Genomic DNA, 21,366 nt, shown 5'->3' with positions numbered 1-21,366 from the left:
CATGTAACCCAACCACTAGGTTAAGTGCATTCACGAGATAACAATTTTCAACATAAACGAGGCCATAATACAAATGGAAATAATAATTTAACAAACCTCATGCTCAGTGTGATGTCCCATCAAACTTTGATCGAGATAAAACATGATTATATGTGAGACAGAGAAAGAGAGAGTGGTGGGGTGAGGGAGAGAGTGACTGCCACAGATAGACAGACTGATAGAAAAAGAAATGAAATTTTAATTGTTATGTTTCTATAATTATGGCATTGAGTTCAATTTCCACCAGGGTCGACTCTGCCTTTCATCCTTTCAGGGGTCAATAAATTAAGCACCAGTTGAGCACTTGGGTTGATGTAATTGACTTACTCCCTGCAAAAATTTGAAATCAATAATTATAGCATTAGATGTGTCAAACAAATGCAAAACCATAAAGGGCCACATACAGCCTGTGTAGGAAGGGACCAAGTCTGGATTTGCAACTTCAGTCCGAATGTTTCTGCAAGCTTCTTTTCATTGTTCCATGGATTCGCATTGAGAAATTAATGTGAGTCAACCGTCAACTTCTCCAGCATCTTCAGCCATCAACTTCCTCAGCATCTTCAGCCGTTAACTTCCTCAGCATCTTCAGCCATTAACTTCCTCAGCATCTTCAGCCGTTAACTTCCTCAGCATCTTCAGCCATTAACTTCCTCAGCATCTTCAGCCATCAACTTCCTCAGCATCTTATGTGATATTCTAGTCAACTCATTCACTTTCCTTGTTTTATTGATCTACTTTTAACTTTTGGATGATTTGAATTCCTTCGGTGTTTTTCAGTCAGTGCCTTCTTCACTCTTTGACAGTCTATGCCTACCACTTCCTAGCATCTTCATTGAGACTCATTCTAACTTTTCTGGAGCATGTGCCTTACCATTATTACCCTCCTCCATCCACATAAAACCAGCCGACAGATACAAGCCATTATTATACATCTAATTCAACAAAGTTTTGGGAGACAAATAATGACACATGAATAAATCAGTGATAAACCACTTTTCCTTTCGTCAATCTATTCTGATACATGTCTGTAGTAGCTTCATGCAGGCATGGCATGGATTCGATCCTTGATCGCCAAATTTCACTTAACAGTCCAACACCACTTTTCTCACGCCAAAACAATAGTTTTTCTGAGAGTGGTAGCAGTTACATTTTTACCAGATGCCTTTGCTAAGCAAAATAATATCTTTGCCACTTGACCCTTCTAAGCTCTTCTATTTCACCAAAAGCTAGAACAGTGATGACAGACCCCCAACAAAGTCTATTGTTCTCAACAATATGTCTATACTTCTAGCTGATTTTTCATAGTTATAAATACTAGAATTTGGTAAAGCAAAATCAGCAAGAACCTTGTGTTTGAGCTGTCATTGACTGGGAGTGTGTGTTAATTATTATCATACTGTAAGGTTAGTGTTTTGTTGCCTGCTTGCAGGAATTGTTAATTTATGTTGTGGTTTCCCCGTAAGGGAAATATTGTTGAACTGTTTTTACATATATTTATAGTTGAAATTGTTATTCTCTCCCACAGGTGAAGGATTTGCTTATTACCTTTGTGCAGACTACGCTCCATTGCGGAACTTGTTTTGTTATTACTATTTTTGTGAAATTGTGAAAATTTTTTGGAAAATGTCTTCTGTTGAAGGGGAAAGAATGACTTCTGTTGAAGAAAAGAGAAATTTTGCCTCCGTTGTGAGAGGAAATGAAATATTGACCTACAAAAAAAAAAGAAAATTCAGGCTTTATGCGGAATGATTTGTGAGGAAAACGGTGAAAGCAGGATTACAACACCCCTCATCTGGCGAAATTTTGAACAAGACTAAGGAGTGTACAATTGTTTATAAAATGTACAACACAAAACAAAATGCATTTTGAACACTTAGAAGAGAGTACAATTGAAAGGTGTCTCGGGCTAGTAATGGGCCAGATAAAGTAACTAATGCGTGGTACAAGATTCGCAATGGTAGAGGAAAGGTCTGAGTCGATTGAGAAGGCAAAAGAATTATCGACTCGAACCTTGCAAAGTAGTAGCATTATGATGCTACCACTATATCTGGGAAGTAGAACGTCCCGGATTAAAATTCAAAATATCCACCCGCAGGTGGAAATGACTTGGACATAATCCAAATAACGAGAGATGCTCCGCAAAATTGAAGACAACAGACACTGGAGGTCTTGGGGCAAGCTGCAATGATCGATCTAGAAAAGTTAACCGAAAAGATATTTGGAGATGATATCATGTTAGCATTACATGTGGAGGGGAGGAAACCCAAGTGCTTCAAATATGGGAAAAAAGGGCACCTGTGGTCAAAATACTCCTCTCCACAAAAGGCAAAACCACAAGAAAATGAACAAGAGGGAAGTACAGAGGAGGCGGTGCCCTTGGTCACAGAGGTTGTAACAAAGAGGGCAACTGTGCGAAATCGAACCTGTAAACAAACCGACCGAAGTGACACCGGTAGTAGAAGAAATGAACTTTGAAACGGTGTTGCGAAAAAGGCCTAAAAAGTTAACGGAGTCACCAAATAAAGAGGCGGCTCCAAAAAAGGAAAGGAAGAAGATTAATTCAGAGAAAAGGAAAAATTTATTTCATCAAGAAGAGGTGGAAATAATCCACAATTTAGAAGAAAGGATAACCATAGTTTAAAAAAAAAAAACGAACAACACAATGATGGAGATAATTAAGCACCATTTAAAGAGTAACATTTTTTGGACAAGTAACCCTAAAAACCCGAACAGTATAGCGAAAATACCACGAGATCTTTTTATGGACCAAAAAAACAGGTATCCTAAAGATATACGTGAACTAACAGATACGCCCAAAGAGTTTGGCCCGCCGATGGAACCCACCTTAGAAGAGACGAAGGGAGTGGTCTCAACCTCAGTGGTACTGAGAACGTTTCCCTCTGGATTAAGTAGGCTGTCTGAATGTGCGTGGCCTGAGCTCGAAGTGGAAGCAAGCCTGTTTCCTCGACGACCTCAGGTCACATAAAATTGATATTATGGTTGCCACAGATACCAAGTTGGACAAGCTGCAGGCCTTCTCGAATGTTGCGCTACTGATCAGCTTTGCCAGTTCGAGAGAGGTTGTTAAGACATGGTGCTGGTATGCCACCCACACGCTCGAGGTGTGGGTGTGTCAGTGGAACTGTCACGCATGCCTTCATACATTGTGAGGAACTGAGGGGACTGATAACCTATGTTGAACAACTGGTGTCAGATACAGAAAGAGTATGGTTATCGACTGAGTCTATCATCAAGATTGTGCCACCTCCCTCCTTTAACAAGGAAACAGAGGCATCATTTTTCTGCATAGTAGCCATATTGGACAGCAAGGGTGAGGCGTGGAAGAGGAATTGAGACAGGCAACTTTATCTCCGGACATGGGTTGGCTAGTTTTTTTTTCTACCAACTGTCCAAAAAGATCAGTCTGGACAAAAGGTGCCTGCCTCAAAAAACGTTTGAGAAAAGAGGGACAAATGTCGCAAGGAAGTTGAGAGTGAATGGGGGACATGCTAGTGTAGCCGGCCTGAATGGAAAAGAATGGAAAAAACGGGAGAAAAAACAACAATAATAAAAAAGTTATTATAAAAAGTAAAAAAAAAAAAGGGAAAAACCTGCGGGTCGAACCCTATATTTCGTTTAATTTTTAAATTCATCCTATTTCATTATGTTCGATTTTTAGATGAATTAACTGATGCATAACACCAGCCCCTAAATTTTTTTTGTTTTGTCCTTGTGCTGATCCCTCTGTCTCATGGCCTGTGTGCCAAATAAAAGAAATTAGTCAGTGAGAACAACAGTTAGTGAACTGAGGTGACTAGAGTCAAGGCCACAAGCAGGTAGCCATAAAAAACAAACAGCCAGAGAGAGAAAAAAGGTTCCAATCAGCCAATGATGAGACACAACTTCCCTCAACTCCATAACTTTCAGTAGCTCACGTTCTTTCCTTTATAACATCACAATCTCTGTAGTTTTACACAACGACGAGAACGCAAACACAAACTCTGCATGGAAAGTCCACGACATCCATCTTTACTTTGCATGATTTACAAATTGATCCCCAGCCGCTGAGGTATGGCCTGAAATAAAGTAACAGTAAATAAATATTTCTTTACAACTTTGATCACTGTTCTTCTTTCATGTTGTACATCTGCAACAACAACAACCATTACACTGGTGATCACTACTTCCACCTTAACCATACTGTTACATATCTTACTGTCACATGCAGACTCCACTAAACCTAATTCAGTCATTACATGTGCCACAGGTTGGCCATCCCCGGTTCAGAAGTTCCCTTGTTGATTCCTATAGAGGGATGTTACGTACATAGTAGTTTGTAAAGTACGTGGCCGATGCCAGCACCGCCTCGACTGGCTTCCGTGCCGGTGGCACATAAAATACACCAATCTGACCATGGCCGTTGCCAGCCTCGCCTGGCACCTGTGCAGGTGGCACGTAAAAAGCACCCACTACACTCACGGAGTGGTTGGCGTTAGGAAGGGCATCCAGCTGTAGAAACATTGCCAGATTAGACTGGAGCCTGGTGCAGCCTTCTGGCTTCCCAGAACCCCGGTCGAACCGTCCAACCCATGCTAGCATGGAGAACGGACTTTAAACGATGATGATGATAAACGATGATATATGCTTGAATAATATGTAGAATATGTTTAAACAGAGGTAACAAGTTATGAGGTGGTGAGAGAAATATAGAAGAAAAAACAGTAGTGAATTGTATCAAGATGTGATTTACTACTGGGTTGAAAGAGAGATATAAGGTTACATGACTATTTATAGAGAAAGTTCATTGTTCTTTCATTTTTTGGGGAGTATAAAAACTGTCAAAGCAGTGTATCTCTCTTCTAACGTTTAAATTAACATACCTTTGGTAGCTGCCAGATACCTGCAAGCAAGATAAGAAAAAGCTGTGAATATCTGAGGTGAGCATGTTTAAATTTATTAATGACCTCTTTATGTTTATAAGTTATTTAAAATGATTTAACATCTTAAATGATAATTAATTAAATTATATAGTAAATCAAATTTTGAATTAACATGAATTAGTATTTATTGGTTGATGTCTTAGTCTCCACTGAAAAGTTCCTGGCTTTAAGGGTGTTGCTAAAGGTGTGGTTGGAGACCAAGCTTCAGAGTTCTTTTACAAGGCTTGGAAAAACTGAAGGACTGCTGTAATAAGTATGTGAATTTGAGAGGGGAATATGTTGAATAAAATCATAATTAACAGATTGTCCTGTAATTTCTGTTACCAAATGTCAGAACTGTTCAGCACCCCCTCATAGTATTGGTTCTTTACAATTGTCTGTAGCATTTCTGGAATATTTCAGGCAATTTCTTGTGGGTGTTTTCTAAACTGAGTATATTCCTAATGAATATGCCTATCCGTTTTAATTAATTTTTAGAATAATTAACATAGTAGTTTGACAAAATTATTGCAGTTACAAAACACCCGGAATATTTAGTTAAATTTTGAGTTCAAATGTTGATGAGGTTAGCTTTGTCTTTTATCCTTGGGTCAATAAAAATTGAATACCAGTCAAGTACTCAATGTTGGTTCTTATAATACATTCTAGATATGAACTGAATCATACTAAAACACAATACAAGAATTTAGAGTAGAAATTTCTTAAAATAGGTTGGTTGTCTTTATTAAGTTGACATTTAGAATACAAGTACAAATATGTGACAAAGTTGGTTCGGGTGTTGCACATCTGATCACAAAATCATGGTTTCAATTCTTGGATTGGGTGCTGCATTGTGTTCTTGAGCAGGGCAGTTCATTTTATGTTGCTCTAGTCTACTCAACTGTAAAAGAATAACTCTATGATGGACTGGCATCATTCAGGAGGAATGTGATGATTTTGGTTACGTGTAACCTAGCAACCGTCCCTTTGAGTCCCTAGGACACAAACAGTTCTAACTTTTTTAGAACGTAACTTACATTAAAAAGAGAATCCATCTTTGATCAAAATTAAATACAAAATGTTTAAAACAAGTGGATTTTGTATGCTAAAACACGGGCCTCTCTCAAGTAGTTTAGTATCACGAAGGTTGGTACTTTTGTTAGTTTAGGAGTTAGGGTGTTGCATTCAAAATTATATAGTTTCACAGTAAACAGGGATGATTAGTTTGGTTGTTTGTGTAAAATTTTATCATACATTACTGAAGTTAGTGAATTTTGCATTTTATGGTTGTCTCAACACAAATTTTCTTTGGATGATCCACATATAAAATAACCTGTGGAGGCACATGGCTTAATGATTAGGGTGTTGGATTCATGATTGTAAGATTGTGGTTTCGAATCCTAGACCAGACGAGGCCTTGTATTATTGAGGAAAATACTTCGTTTCATGTTACTCCAGTCCACTTAACTTGTAAACATGAGTAATCCTGTCACAGACTGGCACTCTGTCTAGGTAAGGCATAATTTATAATCACAGGATTCAGGAAATTGGCTTTATGCACCCATGGTTTGAGAAGGTCCTTTAATCCTTTGCCAATATCTCTTGTAATAAACCATATATTTGGGTTTATCTAGGGGAGATGAATATTTCTACTTCAGTGTTAATTTCTTTCAGGTCAGATCTCACAATTACTTCGTTTTACTCAAATTTTTAATTCTAATTAAAGATCTTTTGTTACACTTCAGTTTGAATATGTAGTGGCTATGAACTAAGAAGTTTGCCGTCCAATCACATCGTTTTGGCTTCAGTCCCACTGTGTGGCATCTTGGGCAGTTGTCTTCTACTACAGCCCTGGACTAATCAAAGCCTGGATTTGGTAGATGGAAACTGAAAGAGGGCTATCGTGCGCCGTATATGTGTGTGTGTGTGTGTGTGTCATCATCGTTTAACGTTCACTTTTCATGCTGGCATGGTTTGGATGGTTTGACTGAGGACTGGTGAGCCAGATGGCTGCTCCAGGCTCCAATCTGATTTGGCAGAATTTCTACAGCTGGATGCCCTTCCTAACGCCAACCACTCCAAGAGTGTAGTGGGTGCTTTTATGTGCCACCAGCATGAGGGCTAGTAAAGTGGTACTGGCAACGGCCAGCTCAAATGGTGTTTTTATGTACCACCTGCACAGGAGCCAGTCCAGTCCCACTGGCAACGACCTTGCTCAAATGTTGTTTTTCACGTTCCACTGGCACATGTGCCAGTGAAGCAACACTGGTAACGATCATGCTTGGATGATGTTTTTTACATGCCACTGGCATGGGAGCCTGTCAGTGGCCCTCACAGCGATCACAGTCAGATGGTGCTCTTAGCGCTCCATTAGCATGCATGCCAGTCATGCGGTGCTGTCATCGAATTTGATTACAATTTCACTTGCCTCAAAAAGAACTTCGCAAGCAGGGTTTAGTGTCCAATGAAGGAAATGTATGCATAAGTGGGCTGGTTACACCACAGGCATAAGCCACAGGTTAAGGTCTCACTTAGCTTGTCAGGTCTTCTCAAGTACAGCATATTTCTATATGTCTCGGTCACTAGTCATTGCTTCGGAGAGGCCTAATGTTCTAGGGTCATGCTTCACCACCTCATCCCTGGGTCAACTTCTTCCACAGGTTCCCTCAACTGCAAGGGTATGACACTTTTTCACACAGCTATCCTCGTCCATTCTCACCACATGACCATACCAACTCAGTCATCTCTATTGCACACCACATATGATGCTTCTTAGGTCCAACTTTTCTCTCAAGGCACTTATACTTTGTTGAGTATGCACACTGACATTACACATCCATCGGATCATACTGGCTTCATTCCTTGCGAGCATACACATGTCCTGAGTAGTCACGGCCCATGTTTCACTGCCATGTAGTTTAGCTGTTCATACACAGGCATCATACAGTCTACCTTTTACTCTGAGCAAGAGGCCCTTTGTCACCAGCAGAGGTAAGAGCTCTCTGAACTTTGCCCAGGCTATTCTTATTCTAGCAGCTACACTTTCAGAGCACCCACCCCCATTATTGAATTGGTCACCTATGTAACGGAAGCTATCAACCACTTCTATGTGTTTATACGTTTTATATATATATATATATATACACGCACATATATAAATATATATATATATACACACGCATATATAAATATATATATATATATATATATATATATATATATATATATATATATACACATAAATATATATATATATACACATAAATATATATATATATATACACACATAAATATATATATATATATATACACACATAAATATATATATATATACACACATAAATATATATATATATATACACACATAAATATATATATATATATATACACACATAAATATATATATATATAATTTCAACAATTGAGGGTAAAATTAATTAATTAATCAATTTCACCAAGTATTCAGTATGCAAAGGGACCATTTAAGGCGAATTCAAATTATTACATTATATAAAAGGGCTTAGTAAAATAAATTACTTTGCCGCATACTGAACTCATTAGAAATAGCAGCCAAAAAAAACTTTTCTAAAACTATTTCTAATACTTAAAGAAAACCTCTCTCATATAGTGTTTGCTCAATTCAACTCACGAAAGTATGGGGGTAGAGACATTAAAAAATCAAATGCAAAGGTTATTTGAGAACGTACGTTTCAAGATTAGTCAAACTCGACATTTCTATCATCAGCTCAGAACTCCCTGGTTTGGATTTGAAAACACTGAAAGTGGGAGCATACCCTTTCGGCTTCTTCTCGCTTCTGAAGATCTGCTCGACACTAACAGTGCCAACAAACTCAAAAATGCAAGCGAAGAATTTCTGCTCTCCCCTTTCCACCAGCGTGGGTTAAAATCAGTAAACACTATGCTTTTTTCGGTAAAATCCGAGGCATTATATAGAGAGAGATGAATTATAATTTCAACAATTGAGGGTAAAATTAATTAATCAATTTCACCAAGTATTCAGTATGCAAAGGGACCATTTAAGGCGAATTCAAATTATTACATTATATAAAAGGGCTTAGTAAAATAAATTACTTTGCCGCATACTGAACTCATTAGAAATAGCAGCCAAAAAAAACTTTTCTAAAACTATTTCTAATACTTAAAGAAAACCTCTCTCATATAGTGTTTGCTCAATTAAACTCACGAAAGTATGGGGGTAGAGACATTAAAAAATCAAATGCAAAGGTTATTTGAGAATGTACGTTTCAAGATTAGTCAAACTCGACTTTTCTATCATCAGCTCAGAACTCCCTGGTTTGTTGAAATTATAATTCATCTCTCTCTATATAATGCCGCGGATTTTACCGAAAAAAGCATAGTGTTTACTGATTTTAACCCATGCTGGTGGAAAGGGGAGAGCAGAAATTCTTCGCTTGCATTTTTGAGTTTGTTGGCACTGTTAGTGTCGAGCAGATCTTCAGAAGCGAGAAGAAGCCGAAAGGGTATGCTCCCACTTTCAGTGTTTTCAAATCCAAACCAGGGAGTTCTGAGCTGATGATAGAAATGTCGAGTTTGACTAATCTTGAAACGTACGTTCTCAAATAACCTTTGCATTTGATTTTTTAATGTCTCTACCCCCATACTTTCGTGAGTTGAATTGAGCAAACACTATATGAGAGAGGTTTTCTTTAAGTATTAGAAATAGTTTTAGAAAAGTTTTTTTTGGCTGCTATTTCTAATGAGTTCAGTATGCGGCAAAGTAATTTATTTTACTAAGCCCTTTTATATAATATATATATATATATATATATACACACATAAATATATATATATACACACACTTATATAAATATATATATATATATGCATACATATATGCATACACACATACTTACTTATATATATGACAATTAAGTAATTTACATCAAACATTAAATAAGATGCAGAAATATATATAAATTACATTTTTGCTGCATATGGAATCATTTAAGAGACAAAGAACTAAATATTTATAAGATAAAAAAATTTTTGCTCATTAAGTTCAGTTTCATATTTTCTTTTATCTCCAATTGCAGTTCTTCTTGAAGATCAAACAAAGCAAAACTGGTTGTAAGAATCGTTTGTGGATTAGATTCAAAATGATTTCAGCAACAGACCATTCTTTTTTGACATGGGAGGAAATCGAACCCTTGATTCCACATATTAAGGACCAATCAAGAATGCAGTTTGTTCATCTGTATAGAAAATATAAGGACCAAAATAATTATCCCTTTTATTGGGGCGATGAGGCAAGTATAACCTACTATAGAAATTTATGCATGAGAAAAACTGAGAGAAATAGAGAGATGGAGAAAGAGAGAGAGAGAGAAGTGGGGAGAGTTTGTCGATTTTAAATTAATCCTCGAGTCTAAAAAGCATTGCAGTTATTAATGTTTTAAAATTCTCCAGTAATAATCCTTTGTACTAAAGATGCAAGGCCTGGAATCTAGTAGGATGGAGCTAGTCAATTACATAGACTCCAGTGCTTAACTGTTAGTTATTTTATCGACCCTGAAAGGGTGAAAAATAAAGTTGATCCCAGCAGAATTTTAAATTTCAACAAAATGACAAACAAAATGTTGCTAAGCAATTTTTCCGGTGTCCAATGGTTCGGCCAGCTTGTTACCTTCTTCATAACAATAACAATGGTTTCAAAATTTTGGCACAAGGCCAGCAGCTTTTTCAAGGGAAGTGTAGTGATTACATTGACCCCAGTACTCAACTGGTACTTATTTTATCAAACACGAAAGAATGAAATGTAAAATCAACCTCAGCAGAATTTGAGTTCAGAACGTAAAGATTGGTGAAATATTGCTAAATATTTTTCCTGGCATGCTAATGATATGGTCAGCTTGCAACCTTAATAATCCTTTCTACAAAAGGAATAAGGTCTGAAATTTGTGAGGAGGAGAATAGTCAATTACATCCCATTCGTATGACTGGTACTTAATTTATCAACCTCGAAAGGAGAAAGCAAAGCTGACCTCAGAGGAATTTGAACGTAAAGACGGACGGAATGTCACTAAGCATTTTGCCCATCATGCTAACAATTTTGGCAGTTGACCACCCTCAAAGCCTTAATGATGATGATGATGATAATAATACTTTCTTCTATAGGCACAATGCTCAAAATTTGAGGGGAGGGGACTAGTCAATTAATTATAAATAAATAAAATGCCAGTGATTCACTGGTACTTAATTTATCAACCCAAAGGATGAAAGGCAAAGTCGATTCTCAGCAGAATTTGTACCCAGAACGTAGTGACAGGCAAAATACTGCCAAGCATTTCATCCAGCATGCTAACCATTCTGCCAGTTTGCCACCTTTATAAACAACAACAACAATCAGCTGGCATGGTTTGGATGGATTTGTTCCCAAACAACATCTCATCCTCTTCTTCATCATCTGATATACACAATAGTAACAAAGAAAAAAAAGGTTTTCTTTTGTGGTCATGCTTGTGTTTACCAAGATTTTCTTTTGCTGTCAGATGTGATGGTGGTCCATTAAGGATTATTCATTTTTTGCAAGTTAATCAATTGGAGCAATGAAATGAAGTGTTTTGCCCAAGAACACAACACATTGCCCAGTCCAGCAATTAAAACCATAATTTTACAATCAAGAGTGCAATACTTTAACCACTGAGCCATGTGCCTCCACAAAAAAGACTTAATGAATAAGATTGTATTTACATGGAAAGGAATTTACATAAGATTTGTAAAGAACCCTTAATGGACCTTATTTTGAGGTTGCTATAAATTATGGCTTGCATTTTTGTTTGCTCCTTTTGATATCATCCCAAATTCCCCAATAGCTGTAGGTAATGTTGATTTGAGATGTCACATTCTTCGACGTTTTCACAGATGTGCTTCGTCGGCATCCATCAAAAGATGTCTTTTCAATATGAATTTTTAAAAATATATCTAGTTGTAATGTTTATTGCCAACTGTACAAGAACAGACAATACTGCTATTTTAACGCCAGGATATATATTGCATGTGGGGGGAGACCTTTCTAGTATCCTAGCTTGGAGACCACTATATCATGTGATTTCAATCTTATTTTGATCATCCTTTGTAGTGGATACTCGTTTGCTAGACATAGTGGTAGTTTACTCCAGCTTGCAATATATAGAAAAACAGTGTCACACAGTCAATGGTTTTGCAACTAACAAATTAATTAATTAAAAGAGATTTTCTTAATGAACATGATATCTGGCTGGTTAGCCTGAGTTTGCCGATCAGTCTGAACACTGAAATTCCAAAGGATGGAAGCACCATCCTTCTGAGCAACATGTGGCTTGTGTTCCTACATCTTTGTGAGGGAAGTTGTATGAGAGGCATCTTGATCAGTCTATATACTGAACTGTACTGCCACGTCTTTGCAAGTAATATGTTCGTATCAGTTGTTCTCATCCAGAGATGATGTGGATCAATTGTCTCTGAATGTTCTCTGCATATGCAACATGATGGACTGCTTTCATCTTTTTAGAACATTCCACTGGCAATTCTTAACTGAAAGGCACTCATCCTTATTAGTAATAACAATAGTTTCTGAATTGGCAGTTAAGAATTTGGTCTACAACATGATTAATAATTCTAATCAGGTATTTGCCATGCAGTAGCTTTTGCTCTCCTTTCCTTTTAGTATATTTGGTGGCTGGTTTATTTGGTTGTATTTTTATTTGTTATGCCATTTCATTTGGAGACATATTGTCTTCAGGTTCTGGTTCAAATAGTATCTAGTTGCATTTCCCTCAGGTATATTATAGCCTTTTTCCATCACTGAGTGCAACTTTTTGGTATTTTCAAGATTGAGAACCATGTTTCATGTGGACATGGTTGCAATGTTCAATGAGAGTTGGGATTGCATTAACAGCCCACTACAACAACTTTTTTTCTGAAGATATATTTGATCTATGTCTTCTTTTAGGTGATGTGATGGGTGCTGAAAAGTTCCTAGCTTTGGGTAAAAGGCAATACAAGGGGATCAGTCAATTGTGATTTTATTTAACATATTCTCCACTCAGATTCACACACTTCTTGCAGAGGCCCTTCAGATTTTCTAAGCCCTTTGAAAGAACTCAGAAGTTTGGGCCTTTCACGATATCCTTTTCAACACCTCATCCTGTATATGATGCACTGATATCAGCTTTCAGATTTTTACATCAGCTTTGTTGATATCAGCGATAGTTAATAACATTGAAGCTGTATGTGATTACTTGTATGGCGAATGTATTTATGACCTTGGTTTTGCTTCAGCATCCAACTTGTCTTCAGAGCATCTCCTACCCAATAACAGCATTCCTTTTTTTTTACCTTTTTTCTCACTGGTGAGTGCTTAAATCTGTATGCTTCACAAACAACTACCTGTTTATAACTACCTTCAGGTTCTACTCATAGAACAGTTTTTCATTACAGCTTTGTCCTCTTTTCTTTTAAAACTCGCAACAAATTAAAGGGCTCTGAGGCAGGCTGTTCTATTTCTGGTTCCTTTGACACCGAGTTTTGGAAGTATATTTCTCTAAAAATTATAGAAGCTGGAACAACAGAATTCAAGAAAAGTAATCAGGTTTTATTGATGGATCTCAAAGGAGATAAAACCATAAATGATACCGTTTAAATATTTGCTTAAAGAACCTTTGGATAAAAAAGTAGATTCAGTTGACCAATAGTAAGGACATGATGTTTACAAAGTGCTATTTACTATTCTGTGAACTTTTTCAAACATCTGTTTCTCCCATTTATATGATTTTCAGAAACAACTGATTTGATCTTTTTTTTAGATTGAGTTTTCATTAATACAATTTGACCATGATCAAAAAGTTGTCCAGTTATTGTTGAATTCCATGTCCTTACTTGAATCTCCTGAAGTAAAGGGATTAGAATCAAGGTGAGTATAATTATGTGCACTTGATTTTCAATAATCCTTTAATCCTTGATGATGAATGGAAGTTATTATAAACAATAATTTGGAGAGAGAGAGAGAGAGAGAGAGAGAGAGAGAGAGAGAGAGAAAGAAGAAGGCAAGAGACAGATGCGTAGTTTGGTTCACATCACTGGAACCTGTTTCTCTTTTCTGTCTCAACTCATTGATTTTAATGTTTAGAGGGATTTCAACATTGAATGCCATCTTAGTGGTTGATTTAGTCACATAGTTATATATACTATACTAAGCGTTACATTGTGAGTTCAAATCTCTCCATGGTAAATTTGCCTTTTGTCCCTCTTGGATCAATAAAATATTTATCTAGTCAATTCCTGGATTCAACAATATCAACTAATCCACTCCCTCAACATTGCTGGCCTTGTGCACCAACGGAAAGCCTCTGTTTTATATGCGACAGTTTCTGTAATTTATCAAAGCAAGAGCATGGGTTGAACAATTACACCATTTTCGGTTTAATCTCTTTGGTTTGGATCCCTTTCTTCCAGTGATATAGAAGCTTGAGTAGTATTCATATTTTAAGGGACCAGCTTTGTCACTTTCTGTGATCGACTCAGCCACTTGCATGTTAATTTCATGAGCTGGCTCTTGAATTGATTGGCTCAACTGGAACCCTCATTGCCATAACTGACAGAATTCTGTGTGTGTATGTGTGTGTGTGTGTGTGTGTGATAAAGAAACACAGCAAGAATGAAATTATCATATATTTTAGAATTAATTTTCATTATCTATACTGGCAGAAAGACAGCCTCTGGGTGGTTTTCTGCTATCCCCTTGATAATATTTTCACATTTGATTCTCAATTCTAATAATTTTTATATTTTATGTCTAATCATTTCTTTGTAAAATAGTGTTCACTTGCTTAGTAAATACTGCTTTCATTATTTTATCACAGTCATAATTTTTTTTTTAAACAAACATCACGGTAGTCTAACAACAGAAGGAGAGGCAGTTTATCAAGTTTTACCTTCCCCTCAAAGCAGCATAGAGATTTCAATTCAGCAGTCCATCTGTAAGCTTTGCAGAGTGTGTGTGTGAGTGAGAGAGAGAGAGAGATAGAGAGAGAGAGAGACAGGCAGACAGACAGACGAGAAGAGAGAACATTGCAAACAATGAATGAAATGAACATGAAATGAAAAATTTTATAAATAAAAGGGCCTTACTACAGATGTATACGCTCCCAACTTTGTTGTCTCATACAGAAAAATGGATACTTTTTAACAAAATTTTCTACAAATACCGCTTAGATGTTGTGGTTTCAGAGTATACAGGGATTGATGGGAAATAATTTTTACGAGGGGGTGGAGAGAAGTGTTTCGGAAAATTTACATGATGTAACCTTTCTCCCCTCATAACTTTCAGGAAAATGGGTGTCTTTTAATGACAATTTATACAAATCCCTTTCAAACGGCATAGATTATGATTATAAAGAAATTTGCAAGTATATCTACTGACAACTTTTTGGTGGGTTCAAAAATTACATACCGCACTACTCCCAGTTTTCCATGATAGGTTAAGGCCTGAAATCCTCCAAAGGGACTTACTGCTTGTCGCTTAGTCAAATTAGACCATCATTTACTCCCAAAATATTTTGTTGTCAATGTTGCACTTTCCCGTATCACCAGTTTCAACATAACTCATATATATATATACAAACTATATATAATAACTGATATATATACAAACTATGCCATTTTAATCCCGAGCAATGCTGAGTATCTCTACTAGTAATTATATAAAATTGCAATTTAAACATTCTTTCATCATACTCAAAACAAAAACAACTGGAAAAAATCTATAATTAATTCTTAAAATTATATGCTTTCTAACTTGATAAATATAATTTATCTTTTTAAAAACAATACATTAAAAGCGAATGGGTTCCAGAATGTCTCGAATATATTCTGGAAGGCATACCAAAAAACCCATTTGGCAGTTCCATCACAGATTTGAACCTTACCGAAGAACATTTTAAAGAAAGGTAAGCAAAATATTTTCATGTACTTTATTTACATTTCATCATCATCATTGACATTGATTTAACATCCACTTTTCCATGCTTGCATGGGTTGGACGGAAACACCGAGGTGGATTTTCTATGATCTGATGCCCTTCTTGTCATCAACTTCACTTGTTGACATCAACTTCCAAGCAAGGCAATATTCCTCATGAACAGACGTGTTTTCATGAAGGACTGGAAACAAAGGACACCTCCTGTATGTCAGTGATATTTGTTTACAATTGTCGCATGAAGTCAAGGCAAGAAGACAATACCACGTGTGTACACATATACACACACACACGTATGAGGAGCGTTGGAAAGTTCCTGGTTTGGGATGAAAGAAAATACAGGTGGATCAGTGAATTATGATTTTATTCAACATCTTCCTCTCTGGGATTCAGATGCTTATTGCAGAGGTCTTTCAGTTTTCCTAGCCCCACAAAAGAACTCAGAAGGTTGGGCCTCCAACCAGGCTTTTGTGATATTCTTAAAGACAGTCATTTTTCAGCAACCCCAAGTGTACACACACACACACACACACACACACACATATAAATGGGCTTCTTTCAGTTTCTGTCTACCAAATCCACTCAAAAGATAATGGTTCACCTCTGGCTTTAAGAGAAGACCAAGGTGCCATGCAGTGGGATTGATCTGAAGATCATAGGATTGTGAAATGAACTTCTTGCTACACAGCCAGGCTTGCAGAACTATTTTTCACATTGTATATTGCATAAGCAATAACATCGTTGTTGGTTATTGGTTCCTAAGAGACAAATCACTTTCTCTGTATTTCTGGTGATGACTTATTTATGTGTGTGTATGTGTCCTTGTCTCAACATCATGGGACGGTTGTAAACAAGCATCATTGTCATACAAGCGACACTTCCCATTTGAAATCTTCCATGAAAAACATGTTTGGCTATGGGTAAGTATTATCCTGCTTCGATACAGGTGAGGGTTGGTGACAGGATGGCCATCAAGCTGTTAAAAATTTGTTTCAAGAAAAATTGTTATGGGTGATAACCAGAAGGCATTGAGATACATGTGTGACGCTGAAGTAGAGTGCTTTGAATCTGGACGTGTGAAACTGCATAAAGAGAGGAGATATTGCAATCAACCCCCTGCAGTTGTTGTTCAGGGTCAATTTCAGGGCCCTCAGTGCCACAGGATCAGTCTATCTTATATCGGTTTTGTCAGCCACATCTACTTCCATGAGAAACAATGTGTTGGAGGCAGAAGAGGATAACTGTTTTGGATCGATTGACCAAGCCATCACCATTTATGGGCTGTCATATGTATGGTCATGTGATATTGGCCTCAAGAGAGCCACCACAAGACTACAAAATCATTATAGATTATCAAAGAACAAAGGTTAAAACTAGCAGATCACATATTCTGGCTAACAGACCACTGCTGTTCTAAAACCGCTTTTAAATGGACATCACAGGATAGAAAAAGAAAGAGACAAAGCAAAACAACCACACAAAACTGGCAGTTATTCCAGTTGATCCGATCAGCAGAACAACAGCCTGCTCACGAAAATACCATGCAAATAGCTGAACTACTCCACAGACACATGTACCCTTAATATAGTTCTCAGAGAAATTCAGCTTAACACAAAATACGACATTGCTGGCCTTTTAAAGTACATGTGCAACTCATTTTTGCCAGCTGAGTATACTGAAACAATGCAATAAAGCAAAGTGCCTTGCTCAAAGACACAATGCACAACCTTACAATAATGAGCTGAATACCCTAACCATTAAGCCTTCTGCCTTCACAAAACCAACCTCAAAATATTAAATATTTTCCAAACATCGTTGTTTTTGTTGTTGTTACTTTTTAAGTACAATATGTATGAAATCTGTTTTGTTCCATGACTCATCAAGAATCTATCTTGTTAATATTTTAGACGTAAAGCAATTAAACAACTTCTCAGCCCAAACCAAACTCTAGTTAGTGTGCCATATTTTCCAAGGTAAGTGAAATCTTGAAGCTAATATTTATGTATGTTATTTTATGTAGATACGAGGGGGTGCTGAAAGTTCCTGGTTTTGGGTAAAAGAAAATAGAGGAGGATCAGTTAATTATGATGTTATTCAACATATTCCCCTCTCAGATTCACATGCTTATTGCAGCAGCCCTTCAGTTTTTCCAAGCCCTTTAAAAGAACTCGGAATATTGGGTCTCCAGCTAGGCCTTTTGTAAAGCCAGAAACGTTTTATTACCACTCGTATTTACGTAGAGTTTGTTTCTGAGTAAATACAGCTTTATATTTTTATGGGAAAATAAATGTATGTATTTTTATAAAACATTTTTGTGAATGAATATACAGGGTTGGACAAAATAATGGAAACACCTAGCATCATAATTCTGAAATATCTATAAAACTGTCAAAAGTTTGTTAGTTTTTTTTTTTTGATTTATTAATAGCGTCGCTTAATATGTTTTGCTAAAATTGCTGTTTCTTTTCAGATATCCTCAGAAATAGGTAATTAAAATTCATTAAAATGACACCTCTATCGGACTTTCAAGGAGATGAAATTGGCAGGTGCTAGCGTAACGAAAACAGACAAAATGGTTGGTGTTTCAAGAAGTACTGTCTCAAAAGTAATGACAGCCTTTGAGAAAGAGGGAAAAACTTCCTTGTCGAAACAAAACTCCAGAAGAAAACCAAAACTTTTCGATAGGGACCATCGGGCTTTTACATGAATTGTTAGAAAGGATCACAAAAGTACAGCTCTCAAAATTATTGCAGAGCTTAATGACCATCTAGAGAACACAGTTTCCATAAAAACTGTTCGCTAGGAGCTGCAATCAGAAAATCAATACTTTCAAAAATAAAAGTCGCAAAGCATTTAGAGTGGAAAAAAAACCCCTACAGAATTGGTCCTTAGAGCAGTGGAAGAATGTTATTTTCTCGGATGAGTCATCCTTTACCTTATTTCCGACCTCCAGCGAAGTATGCGCGTGGAGACAGCCAAAAGAAGCTTTTGACCCAGACTGCCTTCTTCCCACTGTTAAACATAGAGCAGGATCTGTGATGATCGGGGGTGGGAGGCTATATCTTGGAAATCTGCCGGCCCAATGGTTTCCCTTCATGGCAGAATTAATAGTCAAGACTATTTAAGTATTTTATCAGATCAAATTCATCCTATGTTCACAGAACTGTTTCTAGATGGAAACACAATCTTTCAGGATGATAATGTACCAATTCACACCGCTAAAGCTTTACTGAATGGTACGAGGAACATTCTAGTGAACTTGAACATCTTATCTGGCCATCACAGTTTCAAATTTTGCCACAAGGGCAGTAATCTTGGGAAAGGGGATAAATCAATTACAGTGTTCAACTGGTATTTATCTTATCGACCCTGAAAAGATGAAAGACAAAATTGACGTTGACGGAATTTGAACTCAGAATGTATTGACAGGTGAAATACCACTAAGCATTTCATCCAGGGCACTAACGATTCTGCCAGCTCAATGCCAACAACAACTACTACTACTACTACTACTACTACTACTACTACTTATAATCATAATGATAATAATAATAATAATAAAAATAGCTTCAGGCTAAATGACAACATGGATGTACCCTGAGAAGCTCTTTTCACAAAACAAACTTAATTCAATAACATCAGTGCGATGGAAGGAAAATGTTGTAATACAACAATGGGAAAAGTTCTGTTAACACAAAGGAACACAACAAATCAGAAAGACTTTTGTTATATAAGGTGTAGTTTCTTTCTTAAATGCACGATGTCTCGATGCAGGATTGACTACTTAACCTGAAGAAAATTCTAACTGGAACCCACCTCCATATCAAGTTAAACCTGCACTGTTTAACTTGATATGAAATCACTGTGTCACGCACGTATGGCTGTGAGGCATGTGCCTGGTGTACCCTTATCAGATGGGTATATTAGGCTTTGCATATTTGTGTCCCAGTGTCACTTTGATGGCATGCATTGCTTTCTCACTCAATACAAATAATAATGATAATTAATTAAAAATTTTCTTTTTTCAGATTCGGCTGTCCTAATTTCACTTTTCCATCTTACAAAGCAAACAAGCATCCAGTCGAACTTCACCAATCAGTTTTCATAGGAGATGCAGCACTGTGCTCCCAGACTCCATACTATATGTGAGTCATAAAACATTTTTGCACATCTTCTTGTGTTATTCTGTGTTATTCCTATGTTGCTTGATAATCCAAATCTTGAAGACGTTGACTTTGTCATCTTTTGAGGGTCAATTAAATAAAGTACCAGTCAATTAGGGGGTGGGTTTCAATATAATCCATTATACTTTATTACCCACTTAAAATGTGTGGCATTGTGCCTCTGTAAGATATCGATTGTTGCACTATGTCCTTTTATGTTCCGAGTTCAAATCTCATTGGGATCAACTTTGTCATCTTTTTGAGGTCAAGGTAATAAAGTACCATTCAAGTACTGGGATCAGTATTACAAAAGACCAATCACATATTTGTGTTGTTATAATAAAGTACCAATCAATTTGACCCCAAAGCATTGTAGATGTGAATGAACTTATAATAAATGACAATGATTAACTTTGCTGCCGATCCTTCTGTCACTGATAAAATAAAATACCAGTAATATATTGGACTCAAATGCACTAGCAACAAAACGGTAAATTATTTATTGGTTTATGAATTAAAATCCTCATAACCCTATAATTGTAAGCTGAATGTTCTAACCACTAAATCATGCACCTTCACATATGATACATACATAATACAAGACCACATTTGAAAACATAAATTCCAAACTGGTAGAAAAATGGAAGAAGAGGGGAAAAAACCCCACATCAATTCAATACCAAGTGTCTCAATTGTTGAAACACTTCAAGGTTAAACGGAACCTATTAAACCAAGCTGACACACTCACAGCATTACAACAGGTGGTGGTGAGGCTTGGACATTGGAAAAGTGAAGCACCCTCAGGCATCACCTGACACTGCAGTGAGACAAGCTGCCAACGATGACAAGAACCTTCCAAACATCTTGAGTGCCACAAATTGGAAGAAATATTTGATTAATAGGTCCGGATACTTAAGGATGAAGATTTTGTATGACAGAATCTGGGTCAGTTTCAAATAGGATTTGATATTCGAATGAGATTAAAAAGAAACAACTATCTTCATCATCCTTTCTAATAAAATAATCCATCCTATTATAGGCACAAGGCCTGAAACTGTGGGAGAGGTGGGATGGGCTAATCAATTACATCAACCCCAGTACGTAACTGGTACTTATGTCATTGATCCCAAAAGGATGAAAGGACAAAATGCCACTAAGCATTTCACCCAGCATGCTAACGATTCCCCCAGCTTGCTGACTTAATTAAGACCAATTTTCATAATTGTTAATGTTTGATATATTCAATGTT

At 36.8% G+C, this 21,366-nt stretch overlaps 1 protein-coding gene across 2 annotated transcripts in view; it reads left to right on the top strand.

The window, feature by feature from the left end:
- The first annotated feature begins 4,805 nt into the window (after window positions 1-4,805).
- LOC115225855 (glutamate--cysteine ligase catalytic subunit-like) overlaps window positions 4,806-21,366 on the top strand; it is a 42,544-nt gene continuing 25,983 nt past the window's right edge. Inside the window, exons 1-6 of one of the 2 annotated variants that reach the window (XM_029796844.2) lie at window positions 4,806-4,976; window positions 10,034-10,246; window positions 13,784-13,890; window positions 15,818-15,925; window positions 17,862-17,927; window positions 19,983-20,099. In XM_029796844.2, coding sequence (XP_029652704.1) covers window positions 10,097-10,246; window positions 13,784-13,890; window positions 15,818-15,925; window positions 17,862-17,927; window positions 19,983-20,099 — 548 coding nt within the window. In that variant the 5' untranslated portion in view covers window positions 4,806-4,976; window positions 10,034-10,096. The remainder of the gene's footprint in view (window positions 4,977-10,033; window positions 10,247-13,783; window positions 13,891-15,817; window positions 15,926-17,861; window positions 17,928-19,982; window positions 20,100-21,366) is intronic. The other variant, XM_029796843.2, reaches the window with a different exon arrangement.

Source organism: Octopus sinensis, linkage group LG28, assembly GCF_006345805.1.
Source record: "Octopus sinensis linkage group LG28, ASM634580v1, whole genome shotgun sequence".
Taxonomy (NCBI): domain Eukaryota; kingdom Metazoa; phylum Mollusca; class Cephalopoda; order Octopoda; family Octopodidae; genus Octopus; species Octopus sinensis.
Note: the sequence above shows the minus strand (reverse complement) of the source record. Positions and strands in the feature narration are given on the sequence as shown.